The sequence below is a fragment of the Osmia lignaria genome, chromosome 14 (genome assembly GCF_051020975.1).
Source record: "Osmia lignaria lignaria isolate PbOS001 chromosome 14, iyOsmLign1, whole genome shotgun sequence".
Taxonomy (NCBI): domain Eukaryota; kingdom Metazoa; phylum Arthropoda; class Insecta; order Hymenoptera; family Megachilidae; genus Osmia; species Osmia lignaria.
Genome location: NC_135045.1, coordinates 5,589,515 through 5,611,123, shown reverse-complemented (window position 1 = coordinate 5,611,123; position 21,609 = coordinate 5,589,515). Strand labels below are relative to the sequence as shown.

At 31.6% G+C, this 21,609-nt stretch overlaps 1 protein-coding gene across 2 annotated transcripts in view; it reads right to left on the bottom strand.

The window, feature by feature from the left end:
* LOC117607271 (limbic system-associated membrane protein) overlaps positions 1 to 21,609 on the bottom strand; it is a 145,119-nt gene that overhangs the window by 56,005 nt on the left and 67,505 nt on the right. For both annotated transcript variants that reach the window (XM_034330801.2, XM_034330802.2), the window contains exon 2: positions 2,610 to 2,704. In XM_034330801.2, the coding sequence (XP_034186692.2) occupies positions 2,610 to 2,704 (95 nt within the window). The remainder of the gene's footprint in view (positions 1 to 2,609; positions 2,705 to 21,609) is intronic.

Genomic DNA, 21,609 nt, shown 5'->3' with positions numbered 1-21,609 from the left:
TCTTTTTCCTTCTTTTCCCAACTGTCCAATTGGTAGAATTGCGTAGGATATTATTTCTGCACCATGAAATAATATTTTATACACTGTAGTTGGCATATTATACCATGGATGCAGTTGGAAAAAGACCTCTTTGCAGTTTGAAAATAATAATTCCTGAAAGGTTTCATCTTTATTGGATACATACCGGAGATAGAATCCTTTGAGAATGAAGCACTTCTAAGCTTGACATTATGTATGCATCGAATATTTTTTATTTAAGCTAAATTAAATAATGTTTCTTTACTTCGAAGCATACATTGTAAATTTATAATCAATTTCATAAAAAAATTTGTCAGTTTATATGTGATATATAATAATTCACATTAATGACAAGGTAAAAAGGAAGCATCAGCTTGCATTTATATAATATATATAATATCAAACTAAATGTAATTTTTAATAATAATTTTTTCTTACGTATTCACATTACATTTGAAAAATGATGTTATTTAATAAAAATGCACCAATGGCTGGGAGTGACAATAACCACTTTGATAATCAACATCTCAATTAGCAGACAATTTGTTAATGAAAGCTCTTTATCCGTTGTTCTGCATTATTAGCATTGTATTACCATTTAAGGTGACTTATTGCAATTGAGATACCTGCTATCGTGAAGTACATACGCAGCAAAAGTACTGCCGATAAATTTCATCGCGTCTTCTTCATTACTTGTTTATGAATTATTCATTTTATCACGCTGTAAAGTACATACCATGATAGCGATAACAAAAACATTTTTTTGAACACTAATTACCACGATACAATTTGTACTAGATTATTGCAATTGTAATTCTTGATTGATATAATGATTTTTTGAACATTAATTGGAAATAATTAATTGAAATAACATTTCATGCCTTAAATTTGATCATTTCAAATACTACTTTTCACGATTATTATTTAAAAAAGAAAAGATAACTAGATATAAAATTACACAGAAATTTGTAAACGGAAAAATATGCACAGTTATATGCTAGAGAGAATTTCATTTATATACGAATATAAATAACACACTAGATACACTTTCATGAAAACAAGACTCAAATATTTCATTGTACGTATAATGAGAGAAATATTCATTTCAAAATATATGTATTGCATTTACTTGTAAAATCAAAAATATATTTCAATAATTAGAAAAACAAATTATTTCGAATTAATTAATGTGGCACAGATTGGGAAATAATTTCTTTTATTTGAAATACTGTTTTACCAAGCATTAAATCTATGAGTTTTACTTCCTCGATGCGAACCCTTCTCTAAATTTTGTATTAAATTACCAGCAGGCTTTGCAGAACAATGTTCTGATTGATACCCCTAATGGAACAATGCACGAATCTGATTCTAGTCCATTGTTTGCTGGAACTGATAACCAGCCAGTTCGTATTAAGAACATTAACGAGGTATTTGTATAATCATTTTAAGCTTCGAAGCGATGTAACGTAAGTGCCATATTGCGATAATTTTGTTATCAAATTGTCCCATACCTTCTGTTTCTTAAAATCGGCCATTCAATATCTAACAACGTAAATAAAATTTGTTCATCATAAAAATATTACCTAGTCAAACTTTCTATAGCTCCAGTCTGGCATGTTAAATTTGCAGAAAAGTTTTTTTGGAAAAGTGGTTTTCCTTGAATAGCTTCGATAATAATGTAACGATTAATTTTGGTGTATTAAAAGCAAACATTTGCTTATGATAGAATCAGGATTCAAACGAACGGCATGGAAAAAGTAGTTTGAGATAAAAAATTGTTTGATTTCAAATGCATGAATCGCATTCAACTACTACGTGAATATGATTCCACAAGATCAGAGAGAAAAATGTACCTACACGAAATCCAATTTGAAATGGATTTTGTTCTATTCAAGGTTCTAATTTTATAGATGAAGTTTCAAATTTTGCTTTCAACCAACTAATTAATTTTTCTGCTTAGAACAACGTACACGGAGCGTTAATTTTTAAATCAGGTAAATTATTTCTGCTATTATTAAAGTTAAAAAGAATTACTATAAATAGGATTTAAATGGTTTTGGAGTTCACAAGAAAAATCTTGTGAAAATCTTTTTTTTCTTAATTTTAATAGTAGAGAAAATAATATATAGTTATTAGGATGGTACTTATTTAATAAAAAAATATATATTTTTGCTATTTTCCAAGGGGCATCATCCATGCTAATATTCGATAATTAGAATCTCCTATTCCAATAAATACGTTAAAGCTTGAGGTTTCATGGAAATAACTGTATAAACATTTCATTAGTCCTATCAATGCAAAATAACTGATCTTTCATTGAAACAAGTGAATCAACCAATTTGCAGCTTAGTATTATCCATTAGTGTACATTTAATTTTCAATCGATCTCATATCACAATGGTAATGGAATTTTGAATTTACTATGCTCTCAGTGGATTAATAAAACACAGTGAATCAGGTACGATCTTAAACAATTCAAAAATCACCAAAGAATTCCAGTGCAATTATATGGAAAAGACATCTTGAAAATTATATGTAGAAAAGAAATAAAAGAATAACTGATAAAAAATTGATTGCATTCAATGACTCACTTTATACCCAGCTAAATCTTGAACCAGGCAGGACAGAATTGCTTCTCGTCCAACTGATGCGGTTACATTGGCAATCGGTTCCTTGAAATTCGGATCTAAAAACAAGCAAAATTGTATAATTAATATGTGATCGCCCTATTCTGGTTTTGGTCTCACAACAGGTACAATTTTTATAATTTAATATTTATAGAATATTAAACACTATAAATATTAGGTAAGTTATATTAGCTGTATTAAGTAACTTATATTAATAAGAAGTAAAAAAATTTACTTATTAGCAATAGTAAAGAAATTTAAGAAAAGTCATTTTATGACATTTATAAATTCATAAATATTAATTTGTAACAGATTTGATGAAACATCTTATATATTGAAATTGTTACATGATAAAGACATTTATTGGAGTTTCTAGAATTTCTATATTCACCACAGAAATTCTATTCAATTTGTATATTACTAACCAAGTAAAACTTTCCGCTGAGGAAACTGTTTGAATCAATTTAGATAGATAAGAGACATATAAAGCGTAAAATATAGAGAGCTCAGTCTTCAACTGAAATAGAAAAGTCAAAGATGCAATAGATTCGTGTAAGAGGTATGTGAACATCTATTCTAGATTTACGGCTGGATTGCTAGCAGAGAATATGAAATAGGACAGTCCGTCATGTTCTTCTGTCAATTAATCGTAAAGCCTCTATTAGAGTTTCACGAAAACACAAATATCAGCTCATGTATCTACAATTCAGTTACAGAGTTTCAAAATTATATTGAAACGGTGGCTTCTGATGTATTATTTGAGCATCTAGGACCTCGACGTCATTCTTCCGAAATGAACGTTTTATTATAGTAATTACAATCAATTATTTACGTTTAATCATTTATATACATAATACTAATTTAATTTATGGATCAGGCAGCTGATAATTAACTAAATTGAAGATTATAAGATTAATTTATGTACTTACATGAATGAAGAAAATTTTGAGAAAACGGATCTTTCAATTACTTATTCTAATTGGCAAATAGAAATTTGGTATTTTCATAACTCTCAAAATTTTTTCTACTATTAATATTCTCTTTCGCTTAGTCAATCATTTGTAGTTTTGGCACGATGGGGAATATCAGAGCTGGAATTTTAAACGCAGCTAGGTGAATATATTAAAATTAAATCTGAAAGCTTGTTTGTTGGTATGAGAAACTTGGTATAATTTATGGACAGATCGGTGCTCTCTGTATACACAGAATCAAAGCACCCTTTAGGGGAACAGATTCAGAAAGTATACTCTGTACAATTACAGCTTGCGAAACTAAAAATACATCAGGTTTCAAGGAAACACGTAGTCAGTGCTATTAACCCTTTACCCTCTTTCAAAAGTTTCACAAACCGTTCACGTAACGTTAATTACGTAAGAAACATTTCCATTGCTGGCCATGTTCCGTCGATAGCTTTCTACGTAATTGGAAAGCGTGCTTTAGAATGAAAAACTTAATGCAAGTAAATTCGAGAAATAACCGGCGCCGAGTCGAATATTTAAATAAGATTTTCAGAATGAAATTTAAAGTTTGGAATCGTTTGGTACCATTCGTGATTTACTGTAACCAACAGTCGACCATTTTGTATTAAGAAGATCAGTAAAAGGTTTGTGTAGTTATTTTTATTAAAATTGAAACGTTTAATTGCTATTTTATTATTTTGTATATCATCAAACCCTGTCAAACTTTGCACAACACCGAGCATGGTGGGCTTCCTCAGGGTAGTGTTCCCCTTCCCCGAGCTCTCGCCCCTCCCCATAGGTGGTCCCGAAGAGAATGACGGGAAGCGATTTAGAGGAGAGGATCCCACCACTTGTGCATAAACATTTATGTGGGAGGATTTGAATTGATATTTAACTCATTATTCATATTTCTTAATTATACATGTATTCAATTTTATAATATTGAATAATTAAATATATTATTTAATTTCTGTATCAGTGTCAACATTGATATCGTTAAATATAAAATTTTAAGAATTCCTGTTTCCCTTATAATGCAACTATCCCTGGGGAAGCCTACTGTGATCGATACTGTACATTTCGAACTCAGCCATTTGATTCGCAACAATTTAATAGCTTATTGCTTTCATTATTTTATCCATCCCGTGTGTATAAAATGAGCCGTTTCGAATCGCAACTAATCAGGTCAAACCCTGAAAATAATACGATGTTTCATGTTAACGAGCAGAACGAACTAAGGAAAGATGATGAGAAAGTCGAGAATTTTAGGGCACGAAATACAGGGGAATCAGATTCGCGTGCTTCCGTGAGATTATTTTCGTAAGAATGGCTAGAAATCGCCAGAGTGCCGACGTCGACGTCGGCGTCGTCGACGTTCTAACCCCCCTCTTCCGCCTGCCTCTTTATAATGCCACGAAATAATAAGAATTTCGTCTGCTTAGTCCCGTGGGTGCTTACATCCCTATTTATGACGACAGTATCTCGGTTTCTTTATGCCATCTGCTGGCAAATGTGTGGGACTCGATTCCCCGGTCGCGAAATATTTTCTTCTTCAATTCTTCTTGCCCAATTTCGCGGCACAGAAGACCATAATACAGACAAACTTATGCATCTTTCCTTTGCTCGTTTCATTTCTTCTTCTCCCACTTAATTAAGACGAAAACGCGAGCTATGCTATTTTTAAATTTCATTTTTATACCTGTCAATTTACAATATAATTTATGATATCGTTTTATTTATGATTTTTATCAAAATAATAACTTTGCTGTTGCAAGTCTAATAAAATTTTAAAAAAGAACATTGTTTCTACTTCTTTGTTCTTTTAACATTTTAAAAATGTTATTTCTTATCATTAGAGTCTTCGTTCAATTCTATGTATCACAGCAACAGTACACACTGTGTCTTTTACAAGGTTGCATTTATCTTCCTTCCCCATAACTTCAGCACACCACATCATACCGCATCGTCCCTCTTCACATTTCCATTACGGCAAGGATCTTAGTACCAGCGAGGACACGGCATATAGCATAATAACGAGCCATGAACAGCACAACGCGCGGCCGCTTTATTTCACCATTTCTGGAGCCTGAAATATCTCGACCCTCTGAAATCACTTCACGCTCGTTCCCGGTTCAACCCCCCTCTTCACCCTCTTCTCCTGTTTTCCAACCGTTCTTCCTTCACCCTCTCGCATTTGCAGCCAGCTTAATGCGAGCAACGGTAACTCATTCGAAACTCGTTCCGTCCGTAGGATAGTTTGCCGAATCATACGGGAAACATGAAAATAGGATCTCCGTTCAATTTGTTGCTACGATGCCCGCTAAATCGGTAAAACCGAAACAATAATTGTAACGTCGCGTTTTTTTATTAGCTATTGTCTGATACTCCAGGCGCTGAGAAAATGGCGGGAAAGCTCGTGAACTTAGAACAAGAAAAATAAAAATGGATAGCACGTTCGGGAGAAAAAGAATCTTATCGATCGAGTAAGCATCATCAGTTTCTTTGTTGTTCAAGTGAGAAATATCAGACGTTCCTCGACAGAGCTGTTACGAGAGATGAAAAGTGGATATTGTACTATAATGTCTCTCGCAACAGGCAGTGGATAAACTTTGAGGATACGGAGTCGCTCGCTGTGAAACGAGACTTACATCCGTCATAAAGGAAATCAACCTGTCAACGAGCGGCTTTTCGTTAGAATCGTCAACATCAAACTTTACTCATCTCTATAAAATTGCGATAAGTCCGCCAGTTCTTTGATCCTTATTTAATAAAAATATTTTTCTCAACCATGCAACGCTTCAATTAGGACGTTTAATTTCAAAAGTTCGAACCTTCGGCAATAGTCTCAACAATCAGGAAAATATTCCTTCCGTCCTTTTTTAAACATTTATGTAAAAATTAATTTTTTAATTTCTGTTACGTATTGCTGTTAGTTCACATTCTAATGACTATATAAAATTATTGTAAAATCAAGTTATTTAACAGCAGAATAATTTCTATTTTGACGATTCAACAAATTATCAAGTATTCACTTGTTCTGAAGAATAATTGTGTCGCACGTGCAGCGAAGGAGTATAACTCTTTGTTTTCACGTTTCCCTCGCCAGATGCAACGAATCCTCAACGAGTCACAGTCGCGCACACGAAACTCATGCAATTAGTTTTTTGCTTATCTTCTGTGATGTTTCTTTGTGCAGAACGAAATATTTTTTCGTTCACCTATTAGACTGGTATGTTTTCACGTATCGTTATTTCTCCAGCTAATTATGAATCCTATACACTTTGTGCATAAACGTGTGGTGCATATTTAATTTTTCATTAAATTAATAGAATCACCCTATGGTATATAATTCCAGAACTTCAGTTCGTAGCTTTGTAGATTCATACTCACTGTCAATATTGTTTTTCAATTTCAAACATTTCTTCGTGAAAACATTCATAGCGAAGCATAGGTATCTGTCATTGTAGAAGATTAATTGCTTTTTCACTCGCGATTGTTAATATTTTATTATATGTATATTGATTTTGCACAATCTGTATTATGGTTTGACATGTTCGCTGCCGTTGTGGAAACAACCGTATACAGAACGGAATATTTTATTAGAATAATTATTATTTTTTAGAATTTCATTAGATTTGTGGTAATGGCCACCCTTGTAGTAATTAACACGTTATTTTCAAGGAAATTAATACTATTACTGATTTACTATTGACAGCGGTTCGAAACGACTTGGAAACTTTAATAATAATAAAAAGGCTACAAACTTTGAAGTGTTATTTTATGGTACTTTTCTATTATCAAATTTCGCGAACATTTTACTTTGCGCAATTGGCTATTTGATATGCAACAACCTAATAATTTATTGAGAAGGCGCTTCCTTAACTTCGCTCGTGCAAGGAAATAATTTAAGATACAAAACTGGCAATATTAACTACCCTTCCTATGCACCAAGTTCGTTAAATGAAAATCTTTCGAAATATAGATAATCCTTTCTGCATTATTAATTCCTTTCTTCGTCTAATATAAAATTTAAAGAACTTCTGTATTTATATTTGCATCATTTGCTTCAAAATACTTACAACTGGTGATAAGACTTTTAACGTACGATTACTAATTAGAATTATTCCTGGTGGAAAAATCTTAATTTTGGAATTTCGTTCCTATACAAATATAAAGAACATATCACCTGGTTGCTCTAATAATTTGATCACTCATTGTATGCAAAGCAAACGTTGAATGTTAAGTCGATTAATTATCCGTGGTATCACGTCGCATAGAGAAGAACACGCGTACAAACGATATCACTTGTCGCCACGTTCCTTGTTTATTGCTATAGTAGGATGTTTTGGCAAAGAAGCAGCATGTGATGCTTGTAACAGATTGCATTTCGTGCCGGGACACACTTTGTTACCCGAGTTTACACTTTCATGCACCAGAAACGACCTCACGTTCCACGGCCAGTGTCGGTCTATTTATTTTGGCCACTTGGGTTTTCAAGGCGCTGTCACCGGCTTCGTGACAGAAGGTCCTTTTCAAGTTCACTGATCCGGCTCCAAAAACGTTAGAAAATAGGCGTTTGATGCATATCTTATGACCTCTCAACTCAAGGGATTACATACAGTGTATCGAAAGATTATTCGCTCTCGAATGTAGGGCAATTTCAGTAATATCGATTTTTAAATATATCATCTTGAAATAGTATTACGTTATTGCCTATATAAATGTCCAATTTTGAAATATCTAAAGTATGACATTATTATAATTAAAAGAATTATAAATTAAATTGATTTCAATTAATTTATGAAATTAAGAAGTTATTATAATTATTTTTCTCATCTGACTATATACCTGCCATTGTTTATTAATTTATAATTTTATATTGTAAGAATTTTTCAAGATCATTCGATATCTACAAATATTATCGTATATCATATATAAACTTTTCCTTTCGAAAATTTCGTTATATCGTACATATGTGTAGACGATATTCTTGCGGTAAATGGTTCTTGCGATATAGTAAGAATATTTTAGAATACACGTGACCCAAAAACCCAGAAAATATTGGATAAAGGTACATATGAGCCCCGTGTCACTGTAGAACAAGTTTCACGTGAAACACGCAGATCTATATTGGAAGACGATGTAGTACTGTTTCTCAGCAGAATGAGGGGCAAAAGATTATCGCAGAAAAATCTGAAAGATAGGAACCTTACTTGTGATGATTTAAAATTATCAGGAGTAATTAGGAGAAGCAGTACGTTCCAAAAAAGAAATTCATCAACCTTCCATTTTCTCCAGTACATTTCATTTCACCGATAAAATATCAACGCAATACGTTTTAAAAGAGGATCGTCTAAGTTTTTAAAAATTTACTTAGATAGACTTTAGTCATGTCGTGATTGCTCAAGCTGCAGAATGTGCATCAATCGGAACAGAGTTCGTGGAAAGTGTGATATGAAAATCGCTTGACAAAGGATGAATCGCTACAAGGAAAATAAAATGTATTGTATGAGCATATTCAGGAAGTATATTATATTCTACGTATAATATTCGATGCGCTTATATACATACGTACAACACACATACACCATCGGCCAAAAGTAAAGGGAATATCTCTCAACAAAGACGTGAAACGGTAAAAGATCTCTGGAAATAGTTTCATTTCCTAACTTCCTGGCATGCTTTCATGGAATAATTCTTTTCATCACCGATCCATTTTGGTAAATAAAAACAGTAAATCAGAATATTTTCACGCTTCAAACTTAAAAAAAGCTATATTAAAGCAAGAAAAATTATTCAAGAAATTTCTTCCATAGAAATAATACATTCCTGTAAAAAATCCTTTTTAATTTTTAAGGAAATATTATGTAGAAGCAACTGCAGGATAATTGTTATCCGGCTTTGGTTAATTATCCTGTGAATTTAATCTTTTTTCGGCTACCTTTTGAATCTTCGTGCAAAATATTGAAACAGTGTAGCTACAAACGAGCGACTGAAAGGCACTGGGAACATCGAGATAAAACGCAAGAATTCATTTTATTTCGTTCCGCGTGATTTCACAAGGATTTTCCGTTTTAATTAACGGATAAAATTCGAAACGCTCCTGCCACATTGCAAGTTTCGAATATTAAAAATTAATTCTATGGGATCAAATTTGTTGCAAATTATACTTAAACTGAAAAATAATAGGATTATAATAATGACAATTATTAATGACTCTCAAAATAATTCAGGATATCGAAAAATTAATTGAAAATTAGTTTAAGGAATTTATAATATTTTGATAGAAATTAATCAAATGATATTAGATTTCCTGTATTCCGAAATTCACTGTTTGATGTATAATAGCATAATACAAATACGTGCTAATTAACAAAACTGCCAATAAGCAGATACTAAATAAATTAAAATTTTTATTTTTATCGAAGCGTCACTGTACACGTTTCACAGGTATGGGTCACGATAGATCCGGCGACTACCGTTCGAAGATCAATATAATACATTAAATTCGTGAAGTACAAATTGAACAGTTAAAATTTGGTAATGAAACGATCGTAATCAAAATAATTATAATTACAGCAGGACATACATATGCATTACATTTGCCTCTTTTCACTGCGATATTTAACGCAATAATTAATAATAATATCAAGAAGCAAATTGGAAAGCGATAAAGAATACGAAGTTGAATTTCGTACGACAATAACTTTGCTCTCAGTTTTGAATTTGCATTTTCGGATAAAACAGACTCGTAGCACTTCTTTTTCCTCTTTTTCCGTGTACATACGCCATTAACATAGCGTTAGTACGACCAAGTTTCTTATACATTTCGCAAAATAAACGAAGTGGTCGCATCTTTAATGACTGTTTGCACTAGCAAGAAATAATCCGTACTATTTCCTTTTCAAAAAACTTGTTTAAATTTGACTAATCGAAAGATAAACGGATGATAATATATAATCAATTTTCATTTCATTCAGTGCACACGTATTTTATTACTTGTTCATGGAGTTGGTAACACAAATTAAGTTTGTTAATGCAGTTGGTAATATACGAGAGCTCTGGCAATGTATGAATTAAACATGCGAAATCATGGAATATTTTGCATTAATATAAATTTTAGACGAACTGTTTTAAGTATTTTATTTCTTACTGCATCTCAACAAATATTTTTTATTGTAAAATATAGATATTAAATGTATTTGTTGATAGACTTATTGTGTACTGAAGAAGATTATTATTTTTAATTACCTTCTGGCAATTGTAGTAAAGGAACAGATGATGAAGTATTAATTAATGAACGAGTTGTTTGACAATGGGAAGTAATTAGTGCAACTTAATTACTTTGTAATGGATGATTGGTTATAACAATCGATATCTGACAATGGGTTTGAAAATCTGAATAATGTGCATTCAATATTTTCTCTTAAAAATATCGTCACTTTAACATTCATTTGAAATAAAAAATCCTTTAAACTTTAGACTTTTATATTTTTAAAAACAGAATAAATATATTTTTTCTTATTACGTACGAAGCAATAAAATAATATCGTTAAATAAGGATCAGGATAATAACATCGTTTCTTAATTACTTCATACTTATTTGAACACTGATATAATCAATCTATCGTGAAGGATTAGTGCCCTTCAAAACTCTCAAGACTTTTAAGACTTCCGAAATTGAAAGTTTGGAAAGTCTTAAAAGCCTTGGAAGCTTTAAAGAGCTCTAATTTCAAATGATATTTAAAGTATCCTTAAGTGATTATTAACTCATCATTACCTGCAGATACTACTTTACACAAAAGTAGTGTTGAAAATTCAGTGAAGTAATTTATGTTTTGCTGCAAAATGCTTTATAGTTATCAGAAGAATTTCTAGATTAAATGAAATTCAATTACTGAATTAAAAGTACACATAGCAATTCTTTAAATTTGGAAAGCCTCTAGTAAGTTGTACAAGATATTATATATCGTTAATTTTACCATTTTTCAAATTAAGAAATATACTATTCTCTTGGTAAAATACTGTTTTATAGTACTATCTTGTATTAATAGTACTGCAAATTCAATTCATACTTTACCAGCATGTTTGTTTAATTTTCACACCACTGAAAATATTTATCCTGTTTCTTTTATACCATCGTAATTAGAAGTTTCATCGCAAAACTTTCTCGGCCTCTTATTATTTCGTCTGTCAGTGTACATGAATTCTGAATAGTACTTTGAGAAAGTTTATGGTATCCGTTAATTTTTCACCTCGGCACCACAGAGAACATCTCTACAGACTGAGACTCGTTCACTAAATAACCGGGTTAACTCAAATTTTACAGAAGACTCATAACTCTAGGCGTAACAAGATCGAGTGTAACCAAGTCGAAATCTCTTCATCCGTCGAGTTGACTAGTATGTGGAAGGAGAAGTTCGTAGACTATCATCAACCCCACCACCGACACCTTCCTGCAGTAAGGACCTTCTTAATTGCATGCGGTAATTATTGTTTACGCTGCAAATACATCAACAAGCGTGTATAGCTATATTCTACTTGCAACCTTACTAACTAGTTTTCCCTTTTAATTTCGTAATGAACCGCCTTTCCAGTTAATACGCATCTACTCGTCGCGTGAATTGAAGAAAAAATAAAATATTATTGCACGGATTTCAAATCTTTTCAACTTGGACTGACTAAAAGAAAAAAGAATCGATAACAATATGAATAATGAATTCCTATGGAAATTTAAATATCGACTAAATTTTAATTATTAATTGCGATTAACAATGAAAAATTTCAATGACGATAATTAGTCATTAATTACAATTAGCGTTGCTTGACAGTGACCACAGATTAACGAGCAAAGGTCAAGGTATGTAGAATACTGCTACATGCACAGGAACAGCCTGCTGTACTTCCGGCTGCACGTCGTTATTGGCGTGTACAGGTCATTCGGGTTCCTTGTTTCGTTACTGTTAGTACGGTTAGTGTGATTAGTGACATTAGTGCTCGTTCTGTTGACGCACAGGCGGTGTTGACTTTACTGTCCGTCTATTCCTTACGGCTGTGTTCGAAACACAACGAATGACATACGGTGCTTCATAAAATACAGGGTGTCTTATGCAACTGGGCCAAGTCATAGCTCTAAAATGATCAAAGATATTTTTTTTTAATAGAATTATATATTTCTTTAAACGTCATTTGGTGCAGCTTATTATTTTATATCGCAAGTTTTAAAGGACTTTGATCGAAAAATGAGTAATTCAAAAGAAATATTAGGGAAAGACAGATTTTCCCAGTTTGAAAAAAATTTTTTCGAATTTCATACTTCCCTTAATATCAATCGCTGCATATTGTTATTTTCTACGATAACTTATAAAGGTACTTATTGTTAGTTCGAAAATTTAATAATTCAAAAAATACCTTAGGGAGAGACAAGGCTGTCTCTCCCTAAGGTATTTTTTGAATTATTAATAAACTTTCGATCAAAGCATTTGAATTTTTTTGTAAAGAATGAAAATACGCGCTGATTAACGTATAGTAAGGTTTTAAAAAGTAAAGGTAACTTCAAAATTTTTGGAACGTCTCCACTTCCGAAGCTGATATTATATACATATATCGCGAGATGTTCCATTAAATATCATTTAATTTTGCCTAACAAATCTTGTGTCTATCTATCTTCTACCGTTTTTAAGTTATACCTTGACCCACCTGCATGGGACACCCTATATGCGTACTGGAATAAGAGGAAGATGTAACAGGAACAGACAACAAAAAGGGAGGTAGTGAGGTTCCAGTAAAAAGTGAGCAAAGCAAGTTCTTTCAAACGATCAGCTAACAGGAAAAATATGCATGCTTTCTTCTCTATGGTATTTATTGAAGCGTTAATGTTTTTATCAATTTTTTTGTAACTTCGGAACTAAAGGGTTTCCAGTATAGTAAATGTACGTAACGCTTGGTTGGTAACTTTCACAAAAAAATGCTATGCATGTACATATGTACAGTTACGAAATGCAATTATTTTTACATTGTCAACTGGATTTGCTACCTTTGCATTGCTTTTTCCTTTCAAATTATTTATAAAAATTCAATAAAGAACAATTTTCATGCATTTTCAGTCATTGTCATAGAAAGATAAAGGAATAATTAAACCGAATTGAATATTTTAATGGTGGCAGATCTCTTAGAAATAGAATTTGAACAATTTTAAAATAAGATCTACAGAAAAGTACGAAAATATTGTAGAATGAGACAGTTTAATTAGTACCTGTGAACTATTTAAAATGGAATATTTTTTTTTGAATTTCGCTCGCTCAAAACCAACATTTATAGAATACAGGTTCCGAATGCTTTTTATATTAAAAGAGATAGAAGTGTTTAAAAAGGAATGTAAAGGCTGTTTTTTTCTTCCCATAAACTATAAATAGGTAATAGAATGTTTTTATAGTTTTTAATACTTTGACACAGTGAAAAATACCATTAAATTTCTATTGAAGCAATTTTCTTTGAAATCTGCTTGGTTCCTTAGATAGTAATGGAAAAAGGAAGAAAGTCTACAATTCTCGAGCGTGGCGGATGTACCAGAAATCTGTATATTCAGAAACGTAGAAGGTTTTTGCTGTGGTGTATTTTCAACATCGGTGAAATCAGCTTTATGTAAAACTGATTTCCCAGAAAAATAAACAGAAATTATGTTTTTCAAACTTGGCCGAAAGCAAAAGAATTTTCACTCACTTACTTTCATTTCGTTGCACGATTGAATATTTAAAATACTTTTCTGTGTTGTTTTCATATAACACGATGCACTTTTTCAAAAGTATAAATTACAGACTTTGAAATATTCAAAACGTTCATTTTACATCGTTTAATTTTCGATTAAATCTTGTACGCGTAATAAAGCTATTATAACAAATTTGACAAGTTTAAAAACTAACATTAATTAAAATATTTCTAATTTTAAGCTGTATTATCAGCATAGATAATTGAGAAGGTAAAACTATATGTTATCAAATCGTATTGGAATGTCTATATTTCGAAATTGGTTATTTGATATGCAACAACCTAGTAGAAAATTCAAGCATAAAACTCAAAGACAAAGTACCATTTCAAGCTCAGTTTTGAAAGCTGACTGAATTGTAGTTAGATAAACACCATTTCATCTGAACTACAATAAAACCTATAAACCAATTTTAAAGTCAATCCTCCCTCCAAGAAACCGTGACTGGGTAGGTGGGGGAACATTAAAAAATCAATAGAAAATATGGGGCGGTTTCCTGATTGCGAAACACCTACGTCATATTCAAAGACGTTCTACAGGTAGTTCCACAAATAAATTCATACGAATAACTAATTTTCATGTATACATTACAGCTCAAAAATGTTCAATGTGTAATAACATCCCTCCATGGGCAAATATACATTTTTTTCACTTCATAAACAAACTTATAACACACTCATGAATAAACAATTTTGTATTTTATATTATTTTCATTTTCTAAATTTTACATTGTTCCTTTATAAATTATTTCATACTATATATTTAATAAAAATTATATATTTAATTTTAGGTTGATACCCTTGTATATATTTCGTAAATTTGGGTTACGATTGACCCAGATTCTACTGTTCGAGGGTTAACAGTTTAATAGAAAACAAGACTTTTGGTGTGCGATGTATCATATGCTCTAGTGGACAGCTAATTTCACAGTAGAGCACGCTAACCGCGACCAGCTAAACCACACCAGACACCAGAACCACGTGTTACTTACAGCAGACGATAAGATGGGACAAACGTCAAATACATAGAAATCTGTATACTGATATGAAAAATATGAAATAAATTGCAAATTCTCTATTTGGGCTGCACGTATAGTTCTCTTGCACAACTGAATTAATATTGTAAATGAAATTCTTTCCTCTAAAGAAATATATTTCAATGTTTATAAGGGTAGTATGTGACAAATAGTACACAAAATAAATGAAGAAGAATACAATAGAAGAAAAATAATAATAGGAACATTCTCTTAGAGTATCGAAGAGTAAACGTAAAATAAATGTACAATAAACCTCACACCATAACAGTTTTTGTACATATCATATAAAAGAAGTTATTACCTTGTTATAGACACTTTTAGACCTTGAAGTTGTTCCAAGCAAAAAGAGGTCGAAAGAACGACCTGGAAGTGCTCGAAGCGGGAACGCTTTCAAAATCAATAACCGTAAATTGATAAATTTCACATCAACAATCGCGTCTTCGGTTACAGGATGACAGCAATATGATACAAGTAGATTGATATTTCTCCTTTTACGTATTTATGTATACTACTCCGCTGTCCAAAGTGCTTGCAAATATATTTTTAAAACTATTTCTTCTTTCTCTTCATTTCAATTGTTTAATATTGCATTAATTACAATAAAATTTCTATAAATATACGAGAGAACTTGAAAGTTTGATCTCTCAAAGTAACCAGAAAAATATGATAACTTTAATTACAGATTCTATTTCACGATAATAAAATATTGATTTATTTTAGTTATTTGCTTTCAATAATGTGTACTTTGCAAACAAAAGGTTAGTTACAGAGCTCCGACGATGCGTTAAAAGCAGTCCTGAAAAATTAAGTATAACAATTTTTCTACTCATATTGGTGAATAAATTGGTGTATTAAAAATAATCTTCGTACATTTTCGTTTTTGTTAAAGATTATTAGAAATGTATTCTTATTTCCAGGCCAAAAATTCGATTTCAATTTTAATCACTTATATACTCATTTTATGATATATGAATAAATTTAAATATGAAAACGTAGTAACTGGCTTGTACAGAATTTTATTCATATACGAAAATGAGTAACACATTCGATACGATTCCATGAAAATAATGTTCAAATATTTCATTGCGCGTATAATAACAGAAATGTTTATATCAATTAACCATTTCAGGTACTAAAAAATATACAGGGCATTCCAAAATTAAATGATTAACATTCGACAGTGAGTAATACATACACATTTTAGATATTTTACACGTTCTACATAATTTATTGTTTCTATGTAGATTATATATTTTTTATACCCTCTTCCAAAATTACTCGAATAATGCCCAACCTTGCCATAAATGATTTTCGATTAACAATGTATGTTCTTTCTTTTAATTTTATTTCTATCCTTTCTAATTTATATGATTCAGAAAGATATTCACATTATAAATATTATATAAGCACTTCAACAGCACCCAATTATATATAAAAGGTACTTTTAAAAGCTGCTTCATAATTGGGCTACAATCCAATTCAATTACATTAAACGATATCCTACACTTGCTGACAGATATTTCAAGAAAGATTTCATTCCAATTAAGAATTTAACCTCATTTCAGACCCGCCAGCTTCTTATTTCAATTTCCTACAAAATTTATTCTTTTTCTTTATTCCTTTCAATCATCGCTTCTTATCATTATTATTATACCCCTGCAATTTTAACTTTTATCGCGAGAAAATGGCCAACAGATATATAATTCATGATTTACCGCAATATTTCATTCCGTTAAGCTGTTACGCATAAAATGGTTGATTTATTAGCGATTATATTCTACTGTGTAAGCAGCTTACATTTGCAGAACAATTATATTGACTGCTATAATGAACAGTTGTATTTAATACTAATTAATAAAGTTGATTTGGAGACTAAGAATACCTTTGAGAACAGTATTTTTAAAACGAACTTCTGTGTTACAAGTATAAAATTTGTTAATAATACACAATGAGTCGCATAAGTGTTCGTGCCTTTTTCATTAACAGGATATATATGACAGTCTTTTAGAAGAAATTTTATGAAGTGCTAATTAACAAGAATATGTACACTCGCGATCAAATCAGACTTCCTAGGAAAAAGTGCTGATGTCCCGGATTCTCACCCTTCCCCATAGGTGTCCCTGGGGAAAATGACAATACAGTGGAAAAGGTCCTATCTGTGGTTCCCCTACCACTTGCGTATAAAAGTTTATGCGAGAAAATTTGAATTGATTATTCATATTTCTCAGTTATATACTAAATTTTATAATATTTAATAATGAGAAACTGTATAATCCTTTTTTAAATTATTTTTAATATTAATATCGTCAAAATTAAGACTTTGAGAATTCCTGCTTCCCCTATATCTCCATGCTCTCTGGAGAAGCCTGATTTGGTTGCGAGTGAACATACAGTGTCATAACTATTCATCCATCCTTTAAAAAGGTAATTCCGAATGCTCGATATTTCCTTTTTTTAAATACAAATGCAACTTACTGTTTGACTGTACCCTGTATACAACGACCTAAAATTGAAAAGAATCTAAAAAGGTCTTATGTTTCAGATTTCACAGCAAAAAAGAATGCAGAATAAAATTTGAAACGCGAAGCTATAAACTTTTAAGAAGTTGTAATACGTGCGTAGGCATTTACTGTTAAAGAGCTATAAGGAAGCTGGTGTTGCACCTGCTATACTGACATTATACTTTGTACTATCCTCCTAGTAGTTGACAGGTTATTACACCTACGTTGTATACAAAATATTATCTCGTATCGTATTTGTAAAATATAGCCTTCCATTATATTAAGAATTTTCCACGAGTCACCGCCACATATCTGCTTTCAGGTTAACTTGAATAAAATAATTGAAGTCGGCGTCGAGCTACTGTAAACTTGATGAAGATTTACCGCACAACTTTTGATGAAATTTCGCGACACTTTAATGCTGATGAAAACTATTAACAATGTTAGGAGGTTCTCTTAGATGGACTTAGTAATTTAAATAAAAGTTTAATTGTTAATTGGAATTATTAGTTAATAATCTAATTAAGAAGCAGGAATGATAAAAAATAATTTTTACTATACTAATTCTTTGATAAAAACTAATAGATACGTTTAATATAATTTAAATAAATAATAATAATTTGTAAAATTATTGTAAAATTATTATGTGCCAATTATTTGACAATATTTTGTTGATCCCTTAAAATAGAACTTTATCTTAAAATGCCAATCGTTATATAACTTGCCCTTTTACTTGCTGTTATCTATCCCTTTACTAGCTATCTTCATTCAGAAAGTATAGTTCTCTGCCGAAACTACCATTTATCTTTCCAAGATGAAGTTTAATTTAAGATAAGGAACATAGGACACGTACATTAACAGTTTTATTCTATTAACTGACAATCAGTAAAGCTTGCAATTTTTTTGCAATTGTCATTTAAGAATTTACATATTACATGAAAAAGAACTGATTTTATAAGAATGTACTTTTGGGACATCCTGTATTATCAATTTACGTGTGGACATTTTCATACACGTACTATAAACCTACTGTATTTTTTTTTTTGTTAATAGTTTTTTACACACATCGATCCTTTTTCCTTTTTCAGTGCATTCGTCGGAAAAGAGTGAGTCAATAGAAACATGGACCGCATCCATATTGATCACCGGCTATTTTACCATTAGTATTTACTTTCAACCAGACGGGAGTTACAATGCAAACCGTAAAAGTCATATGACTGTGAGAGTTTCAAAAAATGTCATCTATTCATCGCTAATAAATGTATAAATTACACTTTGTACAAGATGAAAGCTTAATACTTATCTTCGTTACCATTTCATTTTTCCATCTTTACATTGCACTAGATTAATCTTACTCATCAAGTCACTGAGAAGTAAACTTATTTGAAACTTGTACTCTGCTATGAGATCAAGAAATTTTAAAATCGAAATATTAATTATGATAATTAATACTTTAAATTAATATTTTTAATTTTAATTGATCTTATTAAATGGATAGTGGATAATGTAAATAAATTAACTCATTATTCGAGTCCTTTTAAGCTCTGATGCATTTTTCACCACTCATTTAATCAGATTTATTAAATACCAAATTTAAAATTTTACATGCCTGATTAATCAGATCAATTAAAATTGAATACCTATTACAAGAAGAATGAAGAATGTAATCGGGTGTAATGTGTTGGTATCGACTAACCTGCTTAGATCTATTTTATTAGAATAGATTGCAGCTTATTAAAAATAAGGTACACGTGTAAACTTATTATTAGATACTATGATGGTATTCGATCGGAAGAATTAGTTTTTTGATTGATCACCACTTCACTTTCAAAAGTTTATGTAGAGAAAAAAGAGGGAAAAGGAGGTAGTCGGTGCTTCGTGAAAGTGCTTGAAACAACATTATACTAAAATAATTTCTATAAAATTGTGGTTGGTGTCGGTATTGAATTCAACATAAATAATATTATTAAGAAAAACACATTTTTTTAAATAATTTCGATTCATTCAATATTCCACCTATAGTTAAACAACAAGAAATTAAAAATTACCGTGATATTTCAAATTTTTATATGAAATTTTTACTACCTCACGAACAGTTGATTTTATTGACTATATTCATAAAATATGATTAGGGATGACTGAATCAGGTGGGACACCCTGTATTTGAAGCTTTACGAGCTAGTTGAACCACCGCATGCTAGTTTGAGTTTACTGTATGAATGGTTAAGAAATACAATATGCTCGTGCAAATGCAACAGAACGAAGAACGCAGTTTCTACCTCGATGCTCGAAGGGAATGCGAAGCTAAGAAATGGAGAAGATTATCTTGCGGTTGCGATTACTTTGGCTTCCTTCCGACGTATCGTGTTCTACGAGGTACGTAGGAAACCGTGACTGTTCATCGATCAATGCAAAACGGCCGTCGTCCTTCAAAAAATTAATGCCACCCACGGGAGAATAACGAAATAAACCGTGTAGCTGGAAAATTAATATTCCTCGCCGACTGATTAGTTGTTATGAATTTCAGTTTTGTTACTCGCGTTTAGAATCAATTAAGCTTTTCAAAGAACCTCTGACGGATAATGTTTAAATTTATTTTCACCTACATATATCCCAACGTAAATACTGTTTCGTAACTTAAATAACGCTACGTTCCGATAATAGATCCCTCGGATAACTGACATTCGAATAATTGACGTTTCCGTTAAATGACGTCCGGATAATTGACGTTCTACTAAAGATATATGGCGGGTAAAGTGGTAAAAGGATTTCTGATTTCTTTTGACATAGAAAATTCTCAGTTTTTGAAGGTGTCAACACTTTATGAAACACATTGTATAATTGGTGCTATTAGCTCGTTTCATATTAACTCTTGAAGAGCGGACCCTGATATCAAACCAAAGTTACATGTGTAATTTTTAAACAAAAGAATTTCGTATATTAGAAAAATAATTTTTAAAGGAGCAATGTAAACTTCGGAAAATAAAAATGGTCTGCCATATGACGGTTAAATGTCTAATACGATTAATCGTGATTAATCTTACAATTAGATCAGTGTATATAAATAAAAGAAAAAACAAAATGTTTTGCTACCCTCAGGACAGATATCTGTGTCTTTAAAATGAACATTTATCGAAAAACTGAAATGCACTTTTCCAAAAAGTAAATTATGAATATCTGTTAATTGAGCATAGCGCATCATTGAAGAATCCCTAAAACGACAGATAACTATGATCCAGCGATACGATTGATGATTAGCTGAAAATTTAATTAGCTGTCGATCGAAAACCACCACGCCAGTTATTCGAAGTGAAGCACGACTGAAGTGCTCGCAGACTTACGTTCGATGGTGGCCTCTTCCCGACATCGAAGCGGCAAGCACAAAGCAGCTGCAGCTGCAGAAAATGTGGAAGCGACGCTCGGTAATACCAGAGCCGCACTTATTTGCCGGTTTAATTAAACGCACTTCTTTCACGTTCGACGAGTATTTTCGTCCGACGCTCGTTCCCTCTTCTTCTTTTTCCTCCCTTTCGCTGCCTCGTTATCCTTCCTATCCTATTTCTCCTTCACCTTCTTACCGTTCAACCCTCTCAAATTCTCCGCCCATAGTGGATTTATATCCCCCTCAGTCGTGGTATTCGTTAGAAGCATTAAGCTTTAATTTCGCTGAGAACTCATACCTTCTTTACTTCCTCGTCCCATA